At 40.3% G+C, this 25810-nt stretch overlaps 1 protein-coding gene across 1 annotated transcript in view; it reads right to left on the reverse strand.

Annotated features, from left to right (window-relative positions):
- Positions 1–226: 226 nt before the first annotated feature.
- Positions 227–25810, reverse strand: part of PECR (peroxisomal trans-2-enoyl-CoA reductase) — a 31262-nt gene continuing 5678 nt past the window's right edge. The window contains exons 3-10 of the mRNA XM_049712193.1: positions 23505–23638; positions 21129–21400; positions 20654–20672; positions 18187–18308; positions 13939–14035; positions 11359–11469; positions 4550–4661; positions 227–1880 (exon numbers count right to left, since the gene is read on the reverse strand). Of these exons, the coding sequence (XP_049568150.1) occupies positions 1795–1880; positions 4550–4661; positions 11359–11469; positions 13939–14035; positions 18187–18308; positions 20654–20672; positions 21129–21400; positions 23505–23638 (953 nt within the window). The 3' untranslated portion in view covers positions 227–1794. The remainder of the gene's footprint in view (positions 1881–4549; positions 4662–11358; positions 11470–13938; positions 14036–18186; positions 18309–20653; positions 20673–21128; positions 21401–23504; positions 23639–25810) is intronic.

Genomic DNA, 25810 nt, shown 5'->3' on the forward strand with positions numbered 1-25810 from the left:
CAATATCTGACAATAACCTATAGTGGAAAAAGAATCTGAAAAAGGATATGTGTGTGTGTGTGTGTGTGTGTGTGTGTATGAAACTGAATTGCTTTGCTGTATACCTGAAACTAACACAACATTGTAAATCAACTATACTTCAATAAAAGTAAATAAATAAAACAAAAAAAGATTATTTGGGAATTTTAAATTTCTGTGCATATTTTTTTTCACTACTGAACACCCGACTCCCACCATAACGCTGAGCACATAGTAGGGGCTCCAAACTATTAGCTGAATGAATGAGTCAGGCTATTCAGGAACATCCAATCTACAGCAAAATTTACCAAGTGCAGTAGCAGAAGAACATTATTGACAAGACATTATTATGACACACACAGAAATCCTGGAGAGCAGACTTATATTTCTAGAGCACAGATAATGACCAGCTGTACAGTGACAGTCGAACAAGAAGATCTAATAAGGAGCTGGAGCTGAGTTTAGTGCTACGTAGGGCAGCCTCCATGTCTTAAACAGAAATAAGCAAATGTCAACCTATGGAGATATAAGGGGTTGTCAGCAGTCACCAACACGAAGCAATTTGAAAAGCAAGCCCTGCTTCTTCCATCTTCCACACCAACCTGTGCCAGGGCCACAGGTTGTAATTCTTAGAAGCTTGTAATTCTTAGAAGCTGTGGCTTGTAATTCTTAGAAGCTGTGATGTTATCATCTCCAGAAGGCTACTGTTAAAATGTAGTCTATGAGGAAAGGAAGATTTCTGATCTTTCCACATTCACAGAATGAGAACAACGTTTAAGTGAACATGGGCTCACTCTCAAGGGTGGCCTTGCACTTGTTCCCTTCTGGGAGTGAGCACCTCCTTACATGGGGCCCAAGGCAGCTCATTGGCCTCATCCTAGTCCCAGACCTGCTTGGGATGCTGCAAAAATTACAGATTCTGGGCCCCCCACCCCAGAGCTTGGTCAATCATATACTTTGAACTGACTGTTACTGATAAAGAAACTGCTTCACTTCAAGAGGGAATAAGTCTCTTTAAAGAGGTTTGATTAAGAGGAGAAATGAACATACATAGTTTGTAGGTGGCACGTCATAAATCGGGACTGATTGCCAGAAAGGATAAACTGAAGGAAGAAAGCAGAACCCTAATACAACTGCATAAATTTTAAATAAAAAAATTTTTTTGCGTAAAAAAGAGAAACATGGAGAAAGAGGAATCTTTGGCTAAGAAATCAAGACACATATCAAGCACTGCAAAAAATACTACTTGTGACTTTATTTTTCTTTTTAATTAAGAGGGTTTACACAAAATTGGCTTCATGAACAAACCACACAGCAATAATTACATAAAGCTTTACTGATCCAAAAGTATTATATCTGCCACCAAAGATGATTCTTTGTATATTTCTGTTGTAAAAATCATAATGATGCCACAATTTAGATTTACTGCCTACCTTTACAATTAAATATTATATCCTTTTGGGAGGTCATGATACCCCTATCATTAATTTGAAATATTTCACTTTTCAAATACCATTCTTAGAAATAAAAAGTATAATCATAAAGTATGTTAACTTCCATTCCTAAAAATTTTTTTGATCACAAGCTAAAGGGCATTGGTTGGGACTTAAAAATGCATTTATTTCAGGAATAGTTTTTGCATAGATGTAATTGATAACATTAAAAAATCAGAATGTAAGTTTTCCATACAGATTATATGTTCCTGTAAAGTATAGAAGTGCATTGTTGAGATGTTAAGGTATTTGGCGACAAAGGACACTTCCATGTTTCCTTAGCCTAGAGCTTGCCTCTTTGCTTAGAAGACTCTTTAATCCTTTTGAAAAAAGAAAGGTCCCCTACGCCCTCAGGCCAGTTGTCATGATCTGTTAAGTAAGTGGAAAACCTCAGGTCAGACGCAAATCTATTAACCTCACTAGTCCTCTTAGTTTCCACCAAACCATTTTGTCATTTTCCCTGGTTCACCCCTTTTCTCAGCAAGAAAAAAGAAATTACTGGGACGAATGGCAAAGGTTTTGAAAAAAACCTCAATTTGAATCCCATCTCCGCCACTTAGTAGCTTTTGTAGAAGTTACTTCTACAGATTTGGAGAAGTTACTCTTCCTGTGCCTCAGTTTCCTCATCTATTAAAGGGGATAACAACATCTATCTGTTAAAGTTGAGAGAGTTAATGTGATTCCTATGTACAGTGCTGGACATAATGTAGACATTCAATCTTACGTCCTTAATAATAACATCTTCTAAAACATGCTTACTTTGTACCAGACACTTAGAGTTGCCCACACCCCCAGCAGCCAGTCTCCCATCTCCTCTCTCCAACAGCCTCAGTTTCCATTTAGAAAACCATGAGGTTCTGGGGAAGTGACCCTACTCAGATCAATGACTGATCTAAGTCATAAGTGCACTCTGTTCCCCTGGCTGGGGTTAGTGGTTGAGGATGGACACTTGCATAAGCTGGTCCCAAGCAGAGGGAGTCTCAGAATTTGGTTAGAAATGCTGAGACAAAGTCATTCCCTCCCCTCTGTCTCTGTCCAGGTGGATGTGAACAAAGAAGCCTGTAGCTGCAGGTGCAGCAGGCAGCCATCCTGCTACCAGGAGAGTGCATCTTACAATATGGCCAACATCATAGCAGCAAAAACAGAGGGAAAAGGAAAAAAAATGCCCTTGATGAGATCACTGAGCTGCAGAGTCAAGTCTCACCTGTTATTTGAGACAATAAATTCCTTCATTGCTTAAGCCAGTTTGAGTTGTAGCTAAAAGCATCCTATCTGACACAGGACTTTAAACATGCATTAACTAATCTAATCTTCCCAACAGCTGATGAAATGAATACTATAAGGGACCTCACTTTATAGAAAAGAACATGAAGGCTTCCAGAAATGAATTTTCCCAAGAACATCAGCTAATAAGGGTATAGCCAAGCTTCCATCCCAGGCATTCTCACTGCAGGGCTAGCAATCTTACAGAAAACTTTAGAAGGAAAGGCTGACTATGCCTGCTCATTATTTGGGGGCAGTATATTCTTAAAAGATGGGTGTGGCTGCTTTCTTCAAAAACTTAAAACCTGTTTTTTGTACTGATGAAAAAACTGTGTTAGAATTACAAAAGAAAACCATTTCACTGGAGGCCTGGAGAAGCACTCACCTCGAGTTTTTTTTTCTTCTTTAAAAAGGAAAAACGATGTACCTCACTTTAACAAATACTGACTCAACTCCACTGGTGAGGGAAGTGGAAAGATTTTCCCCCCACCCTTGCTACATTAAATACTATCAGAAAACAATACTGTATAACCATGTAGGCATTTCTGTGTTTCCAAATGAGATCCTTAAAGCCACAGTATCTTATGCACGTCACCACACTGGTGCTATTAGTAAAGAAATATACGGGAGGGGAAAATAATAAGTAATATTACAGATCCAAACTAATCAGTGATTAATGCAAAGAAGGTCTGAACCCTTGATAAGACTATTAGCACATAAAAGAGTAGGTTGAAAAGAGTAGGTCCCTGATGTTAAATTCAAGTACACATATGTTACATCAACCACATTTTAATTCACTAGCAGCCATTTAATCAACTATCTTTAGCAACAGTTCAAACACATTTGAATTTCATATTCTTTTCTACATTTTGGGAGTGATTAGCTTGGACATGCCTTGAATCCATGGATGTGTCTTGTCATTTGTTAAATCAGGATGCTGGACAGATTTTTTAGGACCCTTCCAACCCCCAAGTTCTATGGTCCAGCCATAAGATAAACACACACACACAGATATTTGTGTCTAATATCTACATTTGGATGAGTCTTATAAAACCGCTGTTTTGTACATCAAAAATGAATGAACACGGCAAATTCATATGGTTTCATTCAATCTATAACGCAAAGATAGTATAAAATAGCACCATATCATCCCTCCCCACCTAACAGGTCTGATTCTTCCGCTCAGATACACAAGCCACTTACTGGAGAAACAAAGAGAAGTTCACTCTCAAAAGTATGACACCTTCTTGCCTCCGTTCTATCTCTTCCTTGTACGTATATACTCATATTGAGAGTATTTTTCAAGGTTAAAATTTACCAGCCTATGCACACACAAACAACTTTTTTAATATGTAAAGCTGTGTGCTATAATATATTCAGATATTTTCTGGACTAGGAACACTGCCTTTAAAAATCATATGATGGGCTTCCCTGGTGGTGCAGTGGTTGAGGGTCTGCCTGCCGATGCAGGGAACGCGGGTTCGTGCCTCGGTCCAGGAGGATCCCACATGCCGCGGAGCACCTGGGCCCGTGAGCCATGGCCGCTGAGCCTGCGCGTCCAGAGCCTGTGCTCCGCAGCGGGAGAGGCCGCAGCAGTGAGAGGCCTGCGTACCGCAAAAAAAAAAAAAAATCATATGATGACTATAAATATTTTGTACATTTTTGATGTTCTACAAGAAAAAAAAAAGCTTATCTCTTAAGTACCTAAAGAACTTTTGAAAACCTGAACAGAAGAAGGTGTAAAGTGAGTGACTACTCATTTCTCAACTGCTCACCTGGTATCTCAAATGAGTGTGTGTACAGAGACTGGCCCCCATCCACATCCACCAAGTGTCCGGTGATAAAGGAAGCTGCAGGAGACAGCAGGAAGCACACCAAGGTGGAGACGGAAGCACACACATGTATACGAAACATCAGATACTCCTCATTTTGGGCTGTTTCACATTCCCGAGTAAACGCATCTGAAGTTACAGGTCTGTATCTTGACTCCTACAGCCTAGAATGCCAGTCTGTGTGTGCTATAACCTGAAGGTGCATAGACAGACGCCTTTTTCTATTTGAGCATCATTAAAATTAGGTACGTGACTAGGGTGAAGGCAAGATAAAAAGAGCCTTGGACAGAGTCAAACGAACTACACAATGTGAAGTAGCCAAAAGTGAACGCAGTGCTCAGTGTCTGCTCTCTCCCATCTCAAATAATTCAGTTCTTTGCACATTCCTCATTGTTTTTGCTTTTGTTTTTGCGGTACGCAGGCCTCTCACTGTTGTGGCCTCTCCCGTTGCGGAGCACAGGCTCCGGATGCGCAGGCTCAGCGGCCATGGCTCACGGGCCCAGCCGCTCCGCGGCATGTGGGATCTTCCCGGACTGGGGCATGAACCCGTGTCCCCTGCATCGGTAGGCGGACTCTCAACCACTGCGCCACCAGGGAAGCCCCCACAATCCTCATTGTTTTCAACACCACCACATGCCTTTTATAGTTTTCTCGCTGAAATAGTCATTGTGTCTGTATAACAATAAACTGGCTTTCTAGTTTGTTTAGTCCATGGTCCTTCTAGGCCCAAAGCCCAGCAACTCAGAGCTTTCTACCAGAGGGACCTGAGAATCCCACTGCAGCCCCGAAAAGTGCAGATAGGTAATTGATGAGTTTAGCAACATCTACTTCCAAAACCAAAGAGAAAGACAGAAATTATTTCACTGGATGTAAAGGAACTCTCACATGAGGCTGCTGGCACAGGCAGAGTTTCTCAAAGGGTGATCTTAAACCCCTGCATTAGAATCCCTAGGGGTGCTTACTGAAACTCCAGATTCCAAGACCCTACTTGAGATTGCCTGAATTGGAAGCTCTAGAGTTAGGGCCCCAGAATCTGCCATTTGATCAGGTTGCCCTGGGACTAGGGTGAGGCTAACAAGGTGTTTGGGGTCAAGGGTGCAGCAGTTAAGGAGGTGCTCACCCTGGGGGCAGACCCTGCACCTATGCAACCCTGAGAGCAAGTGGGTCCTTAAATATTGTGTTTGTACCTTGCTTGCCTCACCCCAGTCCTGGGCCTGCACAGAGCACTATAACATGTTTGTTTACATGGCCCTGCCTCTTTGAGACTCTGAGACCCTGGAGGGAAGCATAGCCTTCTCTCCATCCTTGTATCCCCAGCAGCTATTATAGGATGGCACTGTCGAAAATGGAGGCCACTGGCCACATGACACAACCAAAGCATTTCCATACCGCTCGTCTGAATTGAGATGTGCTGTAAGTGTAAAACCACACATCAGATTTTGAAGACTTGGTACGGAAAGAAGAAGGTAAAATAACCTCATAAATAATTTTTATAATGATTACATGTTAAAATGATAATGCTTTAGATATATTGGGTTAAATAAAATATATTTCTAAAACTAATTTCACTTCTTTTTAAAACTTTTCCTAATGTGGCTATTATGAAGTTTAACATTACATATGTGACGATTATCACATTTCTATTGGACACAGTTAGTATAGAATTAATAATTTATAAATTCCCATATTCCTGGGGAAGGGCTGATGGGGCCTAGTAACAGGTGGCCATCAGAACTAGTTTTACCCTGTGTAATCAATCAATGACAACTCGCCCTGAGAACACGTTTTGTTAGTCAACCAATCAGTGAGAGCTCTTGGACTCTGCAAGTTAGCCAATCCGGAAGACTCAGTCCAATAAGCTCCTTTCTGAGTGTCAGCCAAACAACAACCCTCTCACCCAAGTAACCATGGCTTCTAGAAGTCTGCAAATCTCTAAAACCATACTTCCCCCCAAGGGGGGGCGAATAAAAAGCCTCAAGAGTCTACTCCAAGAGACTGTGGCTGACCAGCAATAAATGTGGTTTTGTGCTGAGTTTTGTTTCAATATTGAGCAGTGGCTCCATCCTTTGGCGGTGTTTAGCATAAAATAACTACTTAATAAATGCTGACAGAGGGAAAGAATCTTTTTGCACCTCTCCCCCTCAAATAAAGGGATTTTTCATTGCCTAGCTCTCAATACAGTGTTTTGCCAACAGACTAGGCACCATTAAATAATACTGAATTGGACTGAAACTACCTGTGAGGTATTAATAAAAGACATAAATATTCATGACACCTGATTTACTTTTGGAACTCAACATGCAGGTAAAATGAACTAAAAAAATGTTTATAATTACCAAATGGAGCACTATTATAATACCTTCAGATAGATTCTTCCTAACTTTCATTTTAATGGAATCCATTTGACAGATGAACTTGAAGTACTAAATCGGGCATGTTATCAATCAATAAACACTACAGGAGCCTAGCAACTTGTATCCACGTCATCTATGTGGGTAACACCTCTTTTAGCTCAGTTATCTGTTTACTTTCAGCTCTGTTTATTAAAGATCACAGGGGTTTTATTTTATTATTTATTTATTTTTATTGGAGTATAATTGCTTTACAATTGCTGTTCATTTTTGCTGTACAATGAAGTGAATCAGCTGTATGTATACCTATATCCCCTCCCTCTTGGCCCTCCCTCCCAGCCCCCCATCCCACCCATCTAGGTCGTCACAGAGCACCAAGCTGAGCTTCCTGTGCTTTATAGCAGGTTCCCGCTAGCTATCTATTTCATGCTTGGTAGTGTACATACATCAATTCTAATCTCCCAATTCGTCCCACCCTCCTCTTCCCCCCACCCCCGTGTCCACATGTCCGTTCTCTACATCTATGTCTCTATTCCTGCCCTGCAAATAGGGTTCATCTGTACCGTTTTTCTAGATTCCACATATATGCGTTAACATACAATATTTGTTTTTCTCTTTCTGACTTACTTCACTCAGTGTGACAGACTCTAGGTCCATCCACGTCTCTACAAATGACCCAATTTTGTTCCTTTTTATGTCTGAGTGATATTCTATTGTATATATGTACCACATCTTCTTTATCCATTCATCTGTCATTGGACATTTAAGTTGTTTCCATGTCCTGGCTATTGTAAATAGGGCTGCAATAATAAGTAGACTTGGGTTTGAATCCTAGTACCATGACCTGAGTATGGCCTTAGGCAAATTACTGAACCTCACTGGCTCTTGATTTCTTAGTTTGTAAAATGAGTGTACAGGGTAAGTATAAACCGTCTGAAGGGCCTGCCAAGTGCTGCGCTCCCTTCTAAGAGACGTTGAGGGCACCGCAGAAGCCCTGGCAGTTCCTTTTAAAACTACAGCTACACTGACCCTCCTGACTCAGTCCCAGGAACTGTCACTGAAAAGAAGACAACTCACTGATAAGCAGTTCACCAATAGCCTGTTGTGAAAGTTCTGCCCCCAAAAAGGGCGTTGGTGATTAGCTGGGGCAATCAGAGTAGCTTGGAAACACGAGCTCGGGATGCTAGGACCCTGTCAAGCAGAGGCTGAAACGCTCTCTTTATTCTGCAACTCATGGCAATTCATCACCTCTTCTTCCCCTTACAAGCAAACTTTTTGAAGGTATTACCTACGTTAGTCACAGCACGGTTGGCAAAACCCTGGGCATATCTAAGACCTTTTCAGGGGATTTGCGAGGTCAAAACTGTTTTCATAACCATACTGAGTCCTTATCTATCTTTTTCACTGTGTTGACATTTGTCCTAATGGTGCCAAAGCCGTGATGGGAAAAATGGCTGCAGCCTCAGCACGAACGTGAAGTGGTGATCATTATACTAGCAGTCATGATATACGTCACCAGCAAGCACTCCCGGTGGGAGGAAGTGTCTTTCACTTTCAGATGTCCTCGATGAGCACTGAAAATTATTAATCATATTAATCTCAACTACTGAGTACATGTCTTTTTAATATCCTGTGTGACGAGGTGAGAATCACACCTTCAGCTCTTGTGCTGCACATGGAAGGATAAAGGTTGTCTCAGGGAAAAGAACATGTGCTTGAGCTACGAACCGAACTAGTCACTTTTTTCACAAAACATCATTCTTTACTTGAAAGAATGACTAACAAGCTACAGTTATTCACACTTGGGTAGTTGGCAGACATTTTTTTCAAAAAATGAACCGAGACTGCCACTTCAAGCAGCTGAAAACAACTGACAGTGTTTGTCAATGACAAGATTTGAGCTTTCACGTGAAAACTAGAATTTTGGAAAAGTTGTACATGTCACTGTGAGTTTGACAGTTTTCTAATACTTAAAGATTTTTCAGAAGAGATTGGTGGTGATATTAACAAATGTGAACTTTTGATACTGTATCATGAATTGTGTGTCAACATTTAGAAGATGTCTGTAGTTCAGTGAACCCATATTTTCCAAAAGACCAATGTCTGATGTTACAAAATCATCTATGGGTGAAAGACCCAGTAAAAGTGCAAGGAATACCAAGGAATTTTAATGTAACAGAGTAAAAAAGTTCACTGACATGGTTTCAGATTCCACATTGCAATTAATCTTTAAGAAACTGCCACTTGGGGCTTCCCTGGTGGCACAGTGGTTGAGAGTCTGCCTGCCGATGCAGGGGACACGGGTTCGTGCCCCGGTCCGTGAAGATCCCACATGCCGCAGAGCGGCTGGGCCCGTGAGCCATGGCCACTGAGCATGCGCGTCTGGAGCGTGTGCTCCGCAACGGGAGATGCCACAACAGTGAGGCCCGCGTACCGCAAAAAAAAAAAAGAAAGAAACTGCCACTTGTTGAGTATCAAAGAAGAATATCCACAATTACCCAAAAAGGCTATTGAAATACTCCTCCCTTCTCCAACTGGCACAAAGCCAGATTTGCTTCACATGCTTTAACCGAAACAACATATTGCAACAGACTGAATGCAGAAGCAGATGTGAGTCCAGCTGTTTTCTATTAAGCCATTTGTAAAAAGTGTAAAACAAATGCAAAACAAAGTTTGCTTTTGTATTTTAAAATGTAGCTATTTTTCAGTAAAAATATTATTCATAGCATGTAATGCCTTTATTAAGATGATTTTAAATGAATTCATAAATATTTCTTAAATTTCTCAATTTCAATTTTTAATACAGTAAATATAGGCAATATAGTTCATAAAATAGAAGGAGTGTTCTCTCCAAAACAAAAATTTAGTTAGATCATTCCCTTGATTTAAAGTCTTTAAAAATCATTCTCAGTTTTCAGGATAAAAATCCAAGCACCTTACTCAAAATCGCTCATCAAATGTTGGATTTAACAGTATCTTCTAAAATTTAATATACAAGTCAATTTTAGTTCAGGAATTCTGCTTCTAGAAAGTTACCTCCTCACCCAAGAGTGCATGACTACATTGAAGGATGTTCACTGCAGAATTACTGAAGTATAAAAAATATAAATAGAATCGCAATGTGCAACAATAGGGTCTAATTAAATATACTATGCTACATCCATAGCGAGTGGCAGAAAACATACAGTAGAACCCCACTTTCGTAAAACAGTCTGTAAATAAAAATATTTTTGAGCATGCACAGTAAAATTTTGGAAAGATATACATCAAACTGATAATGAAAGCTAGCTCTAGGAATTAGAACACATTTTCCTCTAAGAGTTTTATGGCTTTGCTTTTATATTTAGCACTTAAATATACCTGAAAATCATTTTGCGTGTGATATGAGACAGGGGGCTCTATTTTCTAAAGGAACAGCCAATTGCTGCAAGACTTTTGCTGAATGGTCTATCCTTTCCTTGCAGATTTGAAATGCTACTTTTCCTATAAACTCCCCGTATATATATGGTACTGATACGAGAGTCCATTCTGTTCCACTAATTTTAACCTCTTCTAGTACCAGCCCCCGATGTGATAAATAATAGTTTTATAGTACGTTTTGGTAGCAGGAGGGTCAAATCCCCTCATTATTCTTTTTCAAAACATTTTTGGCAGTTTTGGTATAAATATTTTTCAAGACAAACTTTAGAATCAGTATATTAATTCCAAAAATATATTAAATGTATACACTGATTTAAGGAAACTTGTTTTTAGTCAAATTGAGCCTCTCCATTGAGGAATGTAACATGTCTGTGTTTATTCTGGTCTTTTTTTTCTGTTCTTCAGTAATAAACATTTTTTCATTTAGAGTTAAGTTTACTCCGGGTATTTTCGTTTTTATTATTATTGTGGAAAAGATCTCCTTTTTTAAAAAAAAATTACAATTTAAGACTGATTTTGCTGGCATTTAAGAAAGCTATTGATTTTTACATACTTAATACTGGCCACCTTACAGAAATCGTGTATGGAACTTCATTTTGTCATAATTGTCTGACTTGCTTACGTTTCTGTGTATCATAAATGCCACGTGATAAAACAAAGTAGCTGAAAAGTACAATGAAACAATAAAAACATGCTGCTCTTAATCCACACTGCATTCACTCCTGAATAAATGCTACTGTGAGTATTCAAAGCACCATCAGGATAGGATTCCTGGGAGCCAGAAGGAACAGTGGAAATGGCTTCATAGCATGGGAGCAATCTTCTCTATTAGCCAACCAGACTATTTAAAAAGGACACCAAAATATTACCAGTCTCCAAAGTATAAAACAAAGTAACTCCAACCAATGTTAGATATATACATCACCTCCTCAATGTTAGATATATCACCACCTCCTCCTTAGATATATACATCACCTCCTCCTCCTCATCACCTCCCAGTCTTTTAGCTGGGATTTTCTGAAAGTACCCTTCAAATAAGTCTTTTGCCAAATGACCATGGTTGTTAAAAGTAGTCTGGGAATAAATGATTCCCTATGTTTAAAATAAAACAGGAAAAAATAAAGTACATAAAATTAAATTTTAATTGTAAAGACAACAAGGCAGTCTGTCATCCAATACCAAGTTGTTTAAGTTTAATACACAAGTTAACATTTCTAATATTAATTTTTCTCAAAATGGTCAAAGAAGTACAGTCAACCACTACTCAAAAGGATTATCTGAATGCTCACTTTGTGACCTCCCCTCGCATAATAACCAGCCAAGCTCGAGATTTTTTCAGAAAAGACTTGGTTTCTGAAAGCATAATCATACGAGTAGATCAGAGAAGCCCTTAACTGGGAACAATGGGTCAGGGGAGTCTATTTTACCTCCCACTAAGGCTTCTATGTTTTACAATGGAAAACTGGCCTATGGTTAAACAGGACTTAGAAAATGCAATATTTTCATGGCTTCTTACCTAGAGAAAAATCACAAATAAAAAATTTAAATCCAATACAAATAAATTTTAATTGTTTAAGAATTCTCTTATTCAGCTTTCAGTAGCTTTCAATGGTTTATAAAGCCAAAAAAATTACTCAAAAACTGTTTAACACAGGATAAAGCTATTTATTACTGGCTTATAATTATATACAGCAGAGGTTATTAGAAGGGGAGGAAACAGGAGGGATGAGAGTAAGATGTAGAAACTTGGCAGTATTAATTACTCCAAACAATACTGGGGTAATATACCGGTTTCCAATTAAACAATTTGTAACCTTTTATTTAAGAGGATAGAATTGGGACTTCCCTAGTGGCACAATGGTTAAGAATCCGCCTGCCAATGCAGGGGAAACGGGTTTGATCCCTGGTCTGGGAAGATCCCACATGCCGCAGAGCAACTAAGCCCGTGCACCACAACTACTGAGCCTGAGCTCTAGAGCCCGCAAGCCACAACTACTGAGCCCGCAAGCCACAACCAATGAAGCCCGCACACCTAGAGCTGGTGTTCTGCAACAAGAGAAGCCACCACAATGAGAAGCCCGCGCCCTGCAATGAAGAGTAACCACTGCTCGCCACCACTAGAGAAAGCCCGCACGCAGCAACAAAGACACAACGAAGCCAAAAATAAATAAATAAATAAATTTTAAAAATAAATAAATAAAGAGGATGGAATCTTCCAGTAGTATTAAGGTTTAGACATTAAACCTAAAAACATCTGTGGAGGACAAACCTGACTTTAGTATTGTGCTTATAACACAAACACATCATTAAAGGTTATCAAGAAATACACATTTGGAGGCCAGTATTCCAAAGTATCAACATTCAGAATGGAACTATATCTAATTTACTCTATAAATATTTGAGAGTAAGGTAGATAAGGTAATGTCAGCCCCAAAGCATTGAAGGTATGTGAAGTTTCTGGCTAGGAACCTGCATTTGTTAGAGATGAGATTTCTCTAACATCTACAAGTCAGTTCATGCTTAGTTCCCACTGAGTAGCATAGATAACAATATCTATGAATACTATATAGATAGATCATAGGTAATACCCCCCAGATATTACAGAGTTTCAGATTGAGGGATGATTACTATCTTAGCAATGACCAGGAATCATCACAGAGAAATGAATTTGAGCTGAGTTTTGCAGGATGTGTGAGATGTTTCATTTATTATCTCTCTTGGAGTACATGGCCAATATGTAATCCCCAAGGAAGCTTAAGGTATGTCTTACTTCACATAATATGACAGTGTTTAAAGCTGAACAAACTGTTATTTTTTTCTCTATCTTTTTTTTTTTTTTTTTTTTTTGCGGTACACGGGCCTCTCACTGCTGTGGCCTCTCCCGTTGCGGAGCACAGGCTCCGGATGCGCAGGCTCAGCGGCCATGGCTCACGGGCCCAGCTGCTCCACGGCATGTGGGCTCTTCCCGGACTGGGGCACGAACCCGTATCCCCTGCATTGGCAGGCGGACTCTCAACCACTGCACCACCAGGGAAGCCCTCCCTATCATTTACATTATGTTTCAGAGAAATTTCCCCTTGACTTATAGTTGATCTTCAACTGGAAATTCCTTCCTAGAACTTTGACTTTAAGTTTCTCTCTCTCCTAATAAAGCATTAATGATATACCAAGAAATAACAAGATAATCTAGAAAAATTCATTCTTTAAGGCAGCGATTCTCACCCTTCACGGTGAACTTGAATTTCCTTCTCTGTGCAATTGAATCAGCTTAAAAAAATACCAACACCTGGATTCCATAGTTTGGAGTCAAGCTTATATACCACTATTTTTTTATTTCACAGATGATTCTAATACACAGCCAGGAGTGAGAATCATTGGCTTAACTTAACCTTCTTGACAATCTGGTTGTAAATCAAAGAATACTTCTTTTTGGTTTTATCTATTTTTAAAAGCCAATCTTTTCTAGTGTACATGCATATTAACAAATACCTCTATTAACAACACAAATGGAATCAGAAGAACACAATTTGTCAACAGCTTTCGTATTGAACATTTACCTACAGGGGCAACACAATTGATCCTTATTCCACTGCTGGCCCATTCCACCGCTAAGGATTTGGTGAGGTTGTAAACACCTTCTCTGGCAGCTCCACTATGCCTTTAAAAGACAAAATACAAACATGACAATCAGCTTCTGTTGAGTATGTCTCCCTTAACTAAATTGATAGGTGTACCAATGACCTGTCAGAGTCCCACAACAATGTTCTTGTTATGAGTCCCTGTCTGAACCATAAGAAAGAACCAGGTCCTTCAATATTAAAGCAAAACCACAACTATCTGATAGTCAAACAAATCTCACGTAAGTCAAGGCCCACATAAGATCCCCCAAACCATCATGTGCATAAGAGGAATATTTTGAAGAACTTCTAATTACGGAAGAAAACAAACAAACTGGTAATTTTGAGGGTTACAAGTGTGGTTATTTTTTTAATCAATTTTAGATAATAAGGGATACGAAATTCATACTTCAGGCTAGCAACAGTATCAACAGAATTTCTAGACATAAAAAAATTTAAATTAATTTTAATATGTTTCCAGAGAAGAGGTTCAAATACTTAGGTCTGTATCCATATGGTGCAAAAAGGTATAGACATATTATGGCTTAGAATTTCTAATTAAAAGGTCCTCAGAACCAAGTATGTGAGATCTGGGGGTGTACCCACCCCTCACTAGAGAGTACCTCCATAGCCCCATTTTCCTGAAGAAAGTCTCCCTCAGTCCCCATGTTGGCTGCAAAAGCCCTGGCAGGACTCCAGGCAGAAACCAACCGCTCCATCTGCCAGAATTACCTGAGCAACCTCATCACCATCAAACGTGGCCACCACTTGTGCCACTCTGCATCCAACAGTCCCGGGTGGATTTATAGGACAGGTTTCCTTGCTTGCCACCAATGCTAGGAGGGGCCCTTCTGGAGTAATGCCCAGCTGGACAGGATGACACGACGGTGAACACACAGCTTCACATCACCAGGAGCAAGAGGCGGGGGCAGAACAGATGAGCATATGCAGGAAACATAGTCGAGTTTGGGCAAGTTTCTGTGAGGAGAACCTAGAGGTGTTTGTCCCCTTGCACTCATCCCCTGACCACCAGGGCCACCATATGAGGTCCTGCCTCTCATCATAGGAAAAGGCTCAGCAGTGACCTAGAGCCCCTGAAGAAGAAAGTGGCAGGTGTTCAGAAACAGCCACCCAAGAAAGAAAACTACTAGGATTGGGGTGGGGGGGGATGGAGGGAGGGGGAGAGAGAGGGAGTTGGAAAATCAGAGACAGAAATTACTCTCTGAATTTGAGCACCTGGACCAGTTTGTTGAATGTGAGCTAGAGGCCGTTGAATGGAGTGGGATGCCACCCGAATGTGCTGCTGCGATGGTATATTGATTATTTTCAGCTGTGGGCACTTGAAACACAGCAAATGCAAAGAGAGGCTTTCTCTGAACCCCCCTCATCGGCTAAAAGGAGCGTAGTGCCATAAATCCCCTCCCTGGGAGTCTCATCAACCAGGGAAGGCTGACTGTTGTCACATGACGGGAGACTAGATGTCGACACCACATGCGGACAAACTTTGTCACCAACTCTCATACCTCTCATCCATTCTTCAAAGGACCCATTCATCTTTCCTAAAAATCATATACTCCCCACCGCAAGAGGCCTATATCCCCTCTCCCCTTTCCCTATTAAGATAGTACTTAATCCTGAATTGGAAGCCACGACAGGCAGTTGCTTATTTTTCCCTGGGTACCTCCCATGTATACATGAGGTATACGTGTGAATAAACTTCCATTTGTTTTTCTCCTGTTCATCTGTCTTTTATTACAGGAGTCTCAGCTAAGAGCTCAGAAGGGCAGAGAGAAAATTATTTATCCTCCCCTACACAGTTCTCAAGGTTAGCCGAGAAGGACATTTAATACAAACTCAATGCAGACACAATAACATTTTCAGACTACATCTCCACACTCAAAGATCTACTAAAGAAGTTGGCAGAGAAGAGTGTGATGTCAGAAGGGAAAGTGCTGCCGGATGTCGAGACCACCCATGACAGGTGTGAAAGCCTGAAGCACCCAGCTCTCTGTTCGTTCCATAAGGAAGGAAGGAGACGGCCTTCCTCTGCAGTATTTGGCACTGCAGAGAATTACACAGAAACTGAAAGTTACTCTGGATCTTGAAACAGCACATCCTAATCTCTCTGTCTCTGAGGATTAAAAAAAAATTGGGGACATTTGTGAGGAAAAAGCAGAGTTTATCCAGAGAGATTTACGGCTTATCCAGTAGTCCTGGGTTCTGAAGGATTTGATTCCGGCTAGCATTACTGGGAGGTCCAGGTGGATGAGATGCCTGAATGGACCACGAGGTTTGTAAAAACTCCCCTTCCAGGAGAAAAAAGTGACCCCCATCAAAACAGAACAGATGGTGGACGATTCAGCGGCAGGATGGTGACTATGTCGCATGAGGCATTGTTCCAGCCACTTTTCTGAAGCAAAAGCCCAGAAGAGAAGGAAGGGCATTTATCTAGACTAGGAGTTCCATGAGATTTCATTTTGCCATCTGAATAACGTCTCACAGCCATTCTTTCACTGAGAAAATCTTCTGAAATACTAAGGCCTTATTTGTGTATCAGATATGATTTGAAATGTCTTACACTGTGTGAAGGAAGAGATTATGAGCGATAAACCACCCTAAAGGCTGTCACACCGCTTCATTTTCTTCCCGTAATTTATGAATAGGAGGCAGAATAATATCTAACTCTCAGTGAATCTAGCACTAACAATTTTTTTTCAATGCTTCTAGGACTTAAACATATAAATGAAATCATACATACATGCTCTTTTCTATCTGGCTTCTTTCACTCAGAATAATTATTTTCAGATTTATCCACATTGCTGCATGAATCAATAGTTCACTCCCTTTCATTTCTGAGTAGCACATTATACATACATACCATGATCTGTTTATTCAGTCACTCACTGATAGGCATTTGGGCCATGAATCCTCTCTCCATGGGAGATATGAGTTGCTTTTTGGCCCATCTCTTGCCCTTGTAATTATTGACAATGACCCAAAAGATCAGCAGGTCAGTCTAAGCTCCTCTGCACAGATTGTAATGGAAATTGGACTATTCTTAGACGACACTGACAATGTCAGAAAATGATCAGAACCCCAGAGAAACACGTGCAAAGACAGCAATACAATTCAAACACACACACAGAAGAGATATACAGGTAGCCTTTCAACAAATGAAAAGATGCTGCACTGGGATATCATTTCTTGCCCATCAGAGTTGTCCAGAAATTGACAAGACACATTTTTGGTGAGGCTGTGAGGAACAGGCATTCTCATTCATTGACGATGGAGTGCAAAATGCAAAGAAACTTGCAGGGACCTCCCCAGCAGTCCAGTGGTTAAGACTCCACACTCCCAGTGCAGGGGGCATGGGTTCCATCCCTGGTTGGGGAACTAAGATCCCACATGCCACACAGCGCAGCCGAAAAACAAAGAAACTTGCAAATGCCTAACAGGATGCATTTACTCTTCACCCAGCGGTCCAACTTCCCGGATATACCCTAAATATATACCTCCACAAATATGAAACAAATATTTACAATGTTATTCATCACAGAATTATTTGTAATAGCGAAACATAGAAACACAAATTTCTATTAAATTTGAGACAATGTGTGCATTTGAAACAATGAATTTGAAAAGAAATCCTTGATTCCATAGTGGTATACTAAGAAAGTTAATAATAGTAATAACATATATAGGGAGAAGTGATGGTTGTGGTGTAACTAAAAGTCTTTTTATGGAAGAGTATCAGCTAAAAAACATAGAAGTGGGACTTTCGGGGAGGGGGGGACCTTCAAGATGGCGGAGAAGTAAGACGTGGAGATCACCTTCCTCCCCACAAATACATCAGAAATACATCTACATGTGGAACAACTCCTACAGAACACCTACTGAATGCTGGCAGAAGACCTCAGACTTCCCAAAAGGCAAGAAATTCCCCACGTACCTGGGTAGGGCAAAAGAAAAAAGAAAAAACAGACACAAAAGAATAGGGACGGGACCTGCACCAGTGGGAGGGAGCTGTGAAGGAGGAAAGATCTCCACACACTAGGAAGCCCCTTCGCGGGCGGAGACTGCGGGTGGCGGAGGTGGGTAGCTTCGGGGCCGCAGAGGAGAGCACAGCCACAGGGGTTCGGAGGGCAAAGCGGAGAGATTCCCGCACAGAGGACCTGTGCCTACCAGCACTCACCAGCCCAAAAGGCTTGTCCGCTCGCCCACCGGGACGGGCAGGGGCTGGGAGCTGAGGCTCGGGCTTCGGAGGTCGGAGCGCAGGCAGAGGACTGGGGTTGGCGGCGTGAACACAGCCTGAAGGGGCTAGTGCACCACAGCTGGCCGGGAGGGAGTCTGGGAAAGTCTGGACCTGCCGAAGAGGCAAGAAGACAATTGTTTCGGGGTGCGTGAGGAGAGGGGATTCAGAGCACCGCCTAAACGAGCTCCAGAGATGGGAGGGAGGAAGACAGGGGGAAAGACACAGAGAGAGAATGCAAATGCAGCAAAATGTTAGCACTTGGTGAATCTAAATGAAAGGTATACAGACACAGCTCGGAGATTTCGGCAGGATCAGTTCCAGACCACCACAATAAAGTAATATTGCAATACAGTGAATTAATAAAATTTTTTTGTTTCCCAGTGCATATAAAAATTATGTTTACACTAAACTATAGTCTATGAAATGTGCGATAGCATTATGTATAAAAAAATAATGTACAACCTTAATTTTTAAATATTTTATTGCTAAAAAGTGCTAACCATCATTTGAGCCTTCAGCAGGTCGTAATCTTTTTGCAATAGTAACATCAAAGATCACTGACCACAAATCATCATAACAAATATAATAAAAATTTGAAATATTGCGATAATTACCTAAATATGACACAGAGACACAAAGTAAGCAAATGCTGTTAGAAAAACAGTGCTGGCAGACTTGCTCGATGTGCAATAAAGCAAAACATAATAAAACGAGGTATGCCTAATAGGAGTTCATTGTATTATTTCTTTAACTTTTTCACACATTCAAGAGGTTTCTAAAAATAAACTGGGAGAAAGAAATTCCTATATTAGTAAAATGAATAATTAAAGGCTATAGGAAAGTCTAAATTCACCAGTAATTTATATGTGGATGTTCCCACAAGTCTTTAACAATAGCATATTGTGTCAAAGAGTACAAGTTGAAAAACCTGGAACTTCAGGGCAGTCATGACTTAAATCATTTTAATTACATAAAAAATACATGTTCATTTTAGAAAAACTAGAAAAAGCAAATATGCAAAAAAGATGAAAATAATATGTAATTTTACCTCCCAGAGATAATATGTCAGTATTTTGGTATAAACTCCTTCAGAATTATGTCTATTCATATACAGCCATATATAAGTATATACTGTTTTTTGCAGAAATGTGATCATGCTGGATAGAATGTTTTACAACCTGCTTTTCACTCGATGTCTGGGAATATCTTTTCATATTGAGAGGTATATTTTTATACCTATATTTTTAGTGGCTGCATAGTACTCTATCCTGTAGATATATAAAACTTCACTCAACTAATATTTTACTCTAGGATATTTAAATGGTTTTCAGTTTTTCACTGTTATTATTATGGTACAGAAAAATGTATGTTTCATATTCCTTGTTTTCAAAACCAAAAGCTAAGTCCCATTGTTTAAAGTAAAAACAAAACAAAACAAAAACTCGAGGCCCTGTATTCTTTAATTCAATTCTGGCTAATAAAAATCATAACTGAATCTAGACTCTGCAGATTTCTAATTAATGGCTGTTGGCAAGGAACCTCAGGTTGGTAAGAGACTGTTGACTTGAGTGCTGGAAGGTGTTGAAGTGCTGAGCTATGAAGGGTGGGTTAGAGACTACAAGCTACCTCCTAATACTCATTCTCCTCTTCTTACATAGAAATTGAATTTGTACTTAGGCACATAGCTACTCACCTAAAGATTCTATTTCCCAGTATCCCTTATAGGTAGGTATGATCGTTTAACTGAGTCCTAGCTGATGATGAATGTCAGTGAATGTAATGGCGCCACTTCCAGATGGTGCTGTTAAAAAGAAAGAGTGAGTATTACATTTTTCCTCATTCCTACTGTCTGGAATGCAGTTACAATGACAGGAACTGGAGCAGCCATTTTGGACCATGGGATGGAAACCATATGTCAAAGATAGTAAAGCAAGAAGTAGGATCCTTATTCCCTAATGATTATGGAACTACCATACTATCCCTGGACTATATACCTTGAGTTTTTATGTGAGGGAGAAGTCAACTATCTTATTCAAGCTCCTCTTTTTTATGGATCTCTACACTTCAGCAGCTCATCCTGTATCACAATTAATACAGAACTGTATACTACCAGTTGAATAAAGATGAGGCTGGAAGTGTCTGCAAGACCTTTGATTTAGAGATACTAAGAATATAAAGCCATGGGGCTTCCCTGGTGGCGCAGTGGTTGAGAGTCCACCTGCCGATGCAGGGGACACGGGTTCGTGCCCCGGTCCGGGAAGATCCCACATGCCGCGGAGCGGCTGGGCCCGTGAGCCATGGCCATTGAGCCTGCGCGTCCAGAGCCTGTGCTCCGCAGCGGGAGAGGCCACAATAGTGAGAGGCCCGCGTACCGCAAAAAAAAAAAAAAAAGAATATAAAGCCTAACCCATGTTAGGGTGACGACCCTGTGGTTCAGAATTATACTCGTTCCACATTTCAGCATAAAAATGTCTTGGATAGTTTGTAAGGGAACTCTTCAGTTACCCAACTTCAGGGTTGAGTATTACCACCTATGAAACATAAGCTTTAATCTAAAGACTATGCATGTGTGCTAATTATTAGTCATAAAAAATGTGGACTCGTACTCTCCCTGAAGATTTCACTGAATTAATTAATAGGTCCTTGTAATAGATTTAACAGATTCATTTCTTAAAACCAAAATACGTGTGGAGTCTTCCTTTATGTTATGAAGCACTTTGTAGCAATATCTTTGTACAAATTCTGAATAATTTTTACATGATAACTTCCTAGAAATAAAAGTGACAGATCAAACAGTATTTGTATTTTATAAATGTTGCCGAATTACTACCCAGAAATGCAGCAATTTGCATCGCTATGTTGTATATAAGTTAAATCAGGGCAGTAGGTGTTTATGACATGGAGCTTCTGAGCCCATAACAATTTCTGGATTCTCTATGATCTTTACATAAAGACACTTGGACTTCTTGGATGATTGATCACACTTGCCTGCTTCGCACATGTAGAAGGTGCCCGTCAGGTTGGTTTCAATCACAGCATTCCACCCCTTTGAACTGATGTGTTCAGAAGGAGAGAAGAACTGGCCTCCTCCATTGTTTACCAAGAAACTGACCTGACCATAAAAGTCTAAGGTGGCTTTGACCAAATTATTCGCCTAAAGAAAAACATTAAAAGTGAACTGGTGGGCTTCCCTGGTGGCGCAGTGGTTGAGAGTCCGCCTGCCGATGCAGGGGACACGGGTTCGTGCCCCGGTCCGGGAAGATCCCACGTGCCGCGGAGCGGCTGGGCCCGTGAGCCATGGCCGCTGAGCCTGCGCGTCCAGAGCCTGTGCTCCGCAACGGGAGAGGCCACAACAATGAGAGGCCCGCGTACCACAAAAATAAATAAATAAATAAAGTGAACTGGTTACAGACAGAGAAAGACAAATACTGTATGATAGCACTTATATGTGGAATCTAAAAAATACAATGAATTAGTGAATATAACAAAAAATAAGCAGATTCACAGACATAGAGCCCAAACTAGTGGTTACCAATGTGGAGAGGGAAGCAGGGAGGGGCAGTGAAGGGTAGGAGATTAAGAAGTACAAACTATTAGGTATAAAATAAGCTACAAGAATATATTATACAACATGGGGAATATGGCAAATATTTTATGATAACTATAAATGGAGTATAACTTTTAAAAATTGTGAATCACTATATTATACACCTGTAACATATAAATTGTACATCAACTGCACTTCAATAAATAAATAAATAAAATGTTAAAAGTGAACTGGTTAATAACCTAACTTGCTACTTGGACTTTATTACCTGCTTTAGTAGAGTAGCAGAGCTTGCAGTGTCTCACAGTGAATAGTAACTCTGAGAACCACAGTAAACGGAGAGGTAGTCACAATGAATAAACCTGAAAATCCTATATCAGTGAATAATTTACCAGTATCCGATACCCACAGATCATAAAGCTAAATTTGGAATTTTAATGACAAGATTTATCCAAGGACCTGGATCACCCCTCCATTGTTTTAATTTGTAAGCTACCAACACAGAATAATGGATAGTGATGAAACAGACATTACAAAATGAGTTAAAAGGCAAAAGGCACAAAAGGTAGTCTCCAGATGAAACTGTCCTTGCTTAGTTTCCCTACATTTCTTCCCTTCCTCTCTTTCGCCAGAGGCCACTCACTCAATATAGATCATTAGCTCAAGAATCTCCTTCACAGGCTCTGCTTCTAGTGAACCTCATCTAAGATAGCTACTATGGGAAAACTTAAAGCACAGTCAGGTTTAGGGACAACTACTATAAATTAAAATGAATGAATAAGTAAGATAGATTTGCATTCCTCAAAAAACTAAAACTAGAGTTGCCATATGATCCAGAAATCCCACTCCTGCACTGCTGGCCATATACCCAGACAAAACTATAATTTGAAAAGATACATGCACCCCAATGTTCAAAGCAACAGTATTACAATAGCAAGACACTGAAACAACCTGAATGTCCATCAACAGATGAATGGATAAAGACGTGATACACACACACACACACACACACACACACACACAATGGAATAATACTCAGCCATTAAAAAGAATGAAATAGGGGCTTCCCTGGTGGCACAGTGGTTGAGAGTCCACCTGCTGATGCAGGGGACACGGGTTCATGCCCCGGTCCGGGAAGATCCCACATGCCGCGGAGCGGCTGGGCCCGTGAGCCATGGCCGCTGAGCCTGCGCGTACGGAGCCTGTGCTCTGCAATGGGAGAGGCCACAACAGTGAGAGGCCCGCGTACCGCAAAAAAAAAAAAAAAAAATGAAATAATGCCATTTGCAGCAACACGGATGGATCTAGAGATTATCATACTAAGTGAACTAAGAAAGAGAAAGACAAATACCATATGACATCACATATATGTGGAATCTAAAATAAAACACAAATCAATATATCTATGAAACAAAAACAGACTCACAGATATAGAGAACAGATTTGTAGTTGCCAAGGGGGAGGGAAGGATTGGGAGTTTGGGATTAGCAGATGCAAGCTATTACATATAGAATGGATAAACAACAAGGTCCTACTGTATAGCACAGGGAACTATATTCAATATCCTGTGATAAACCATAATGGAAAAGAAAATGAAAAAGAATATGTATCTGTATAACTGTCACTTTGCTGACAGCAGAAATTAAACACAACGTCGTAAATCAACTATACTACAATAAAATTTAAAAAAACAAAGATAGATTTGCTTTACCTCCTTGTCATTACAGATGTTGCATTTTATGGGAGTGACTTGAGCCTGGCTGGTAGGAGGCAGACAGGGCTTCAGTTCATCTGCGGCAGATTTTAATCTATCAGACTCACGGGATGCAATGACCACATTAAACCCTGAGGAGACAACAGCCAAAGAACAACTAAATATGTTTTCACTGGTTGTCCAAGTTCTGAAAGTAATAATGTTTAGAAAATGTTTCATATGTTCTTGTAAAAACAGATGAATTAGGACTTCTGCATATGGTCAAGATGGAGTAATAGGAACTGAACTTACCCTCCAGCCCAAAACAACTAAAAAACTGAACAAAATATACGCAATAATGATTTCCAGGCACTGGATATCAAGTAGCACAGGCTAGTGATCCCAGAGAGTGAACACAAACAATGTGAGCCCTATTATTATTCCAGATTGCTGCCTAGAGAGAGTCTTCAGGCTGCAACATAGGGAGGAGGAACCCATTCAGAGCCCAGCAGTCTCCTGGGTAGAAGAGATGAATTTGGAAGTCCAGGGAGGCCAAGACAGCTAGATTACACAGGGCACAGAGAGAAAGGAGGTACACAGGGGGAGAACTCCAGATATCCGTAGAGTTCCCTCAGATCTTCAGCTGAGCACTGATCAGTACATACAAGTAAAGAAACAATCTGAGGCTGGGGAAAGATTGTTCCCAAGCTCTAAAAATTTTCAAACTGTTTCCAAGTAACTTAATTGCATCACAGAACAAAGTTCAGCAATATTTATAAGAATACAAAAAAACTAGCCTGCAACAAGGTAAAATTCAAATGTCTGGCATCCAACAAAAAGCCACAAGGCATACAAAGGAGCAGGGAAATACAACCCAGAATGAGGAGAAAAGCAAATTAATAAAAACAGGCCCAGGAATGGCACTGATGACATAATTAAATAAACCAATGATGAAGAGAAAAATATTAAAAGCAGCCAGAGGAAAAGAACACAAAAAAGACAAGGAAGACAGAACACTTCTTTTCAGAAACAATGCAAGCCAGAAGATAGTGGACTATCTTGAAAGTACTGGGGATGCGGGTGGCGGTGGGAGTTTTGGAACCTGGAACTCTTACCCAGTGAAAATAGCTTTCAAAAATAATGGCAGGGCTTCCCTGGTGGCGCAGTGGTTGAGAGTCTGCCTGCCGATGCAGGGAACGCGGGTTCGTGCCCCGGTCCGGGAGGATCCCACATGCTGCGGAGCGGCTGGGCCCGTGAGCCATGGCCGCTGAGCCTGCGCGTCCGGAGCCTGTGCTCCACAGCGGGAGAGGTCACAACAGTGAGAGGCCCGCGTACAGCAAAAAAAAAAAAAAAAAAAAAAGTAATGGCAAATTAAAGACTTATTCACACATGTGATATCCAGAAGAATTCATTAAAGTAGACTTGCACTACCAAAAGATTAAAGGAAGGTCTTCAAACAGAAGGACAATGATACCAGATGAAAATCTAAATCTACAAAAGAAGCAAGAGAACTGGAAATGGTAATTATGTGAGTAAATAAAGTAAATATGAAGTCTTTTCTTATTTCTATTCAATCTCTCTAAAAGGTAGTGATTGTTTAAAGTAAAAATGATATCATGTATTGTAGGCTTTATAACATATGTAGAAATAAATGTATGAGCATTTAATTGTTACACAATGTCCAAGAAGGGTGAAGTAGAAGTATCCGCAGTCCTTGTTTTGCTCGGCTCTAATACACGCTAATTTCAGTTACCTTAGTTTAAATAACACCAGACCCCCAACAACACTGTTCAGATTCCAGTTACCATGGCAGATTAACTGTGAGTAATTGCATAAAATATAAACTGTACCACCAGTACAAATCCACAGACCAGCATGCGAATAACGGATGCACATCACTGTCAGCGACTAATTGTTTCACTTCTTTCACTGTCTGTGAGTGATTGGCCACTGTGCATCTGTTCTTCAATTCGTGTACAGACGGCAAAGAATGCAGTTGTGTTGCCTCCTTGTCTCCCAATGATAAACCCATGTGACATTTTACAAAAACCAATGACTGAAGGAGAGACTGGCCAACAAAGATGAAAGTGCAACAAAGAAATAAAAATTGGTAACACTGAAATTGAAATTAGAATTGTACGTAAATGGAGTTATAAAAGGAAGAGCTACCCATGGGAATGCTGACACTCCACCAGTGCTTTCCTTAAGTAAAAATATTAAGCTATGAGACACTGGACTATTCTTTTATCTTACTAAGTAATGCTGAAACTTATTGCTCATTGTTGCCTCACATGTTAGTTTATCCTAAAGAGAATGCTTCCTTC

The sequence above is a fragment of the Orcinus orca genome, chromosome 7 (genome assembly GCF_937001465.1).
Source record: "Orcinus orca chromosome 7, mOrcOrc1.1, whole genome shotgun sequence".
NCBI lineage: Eukaryota > Metazoa > Chordata > Mammalia > Artiodactyla > Delphinidae > Orcinus > Orcinus orca.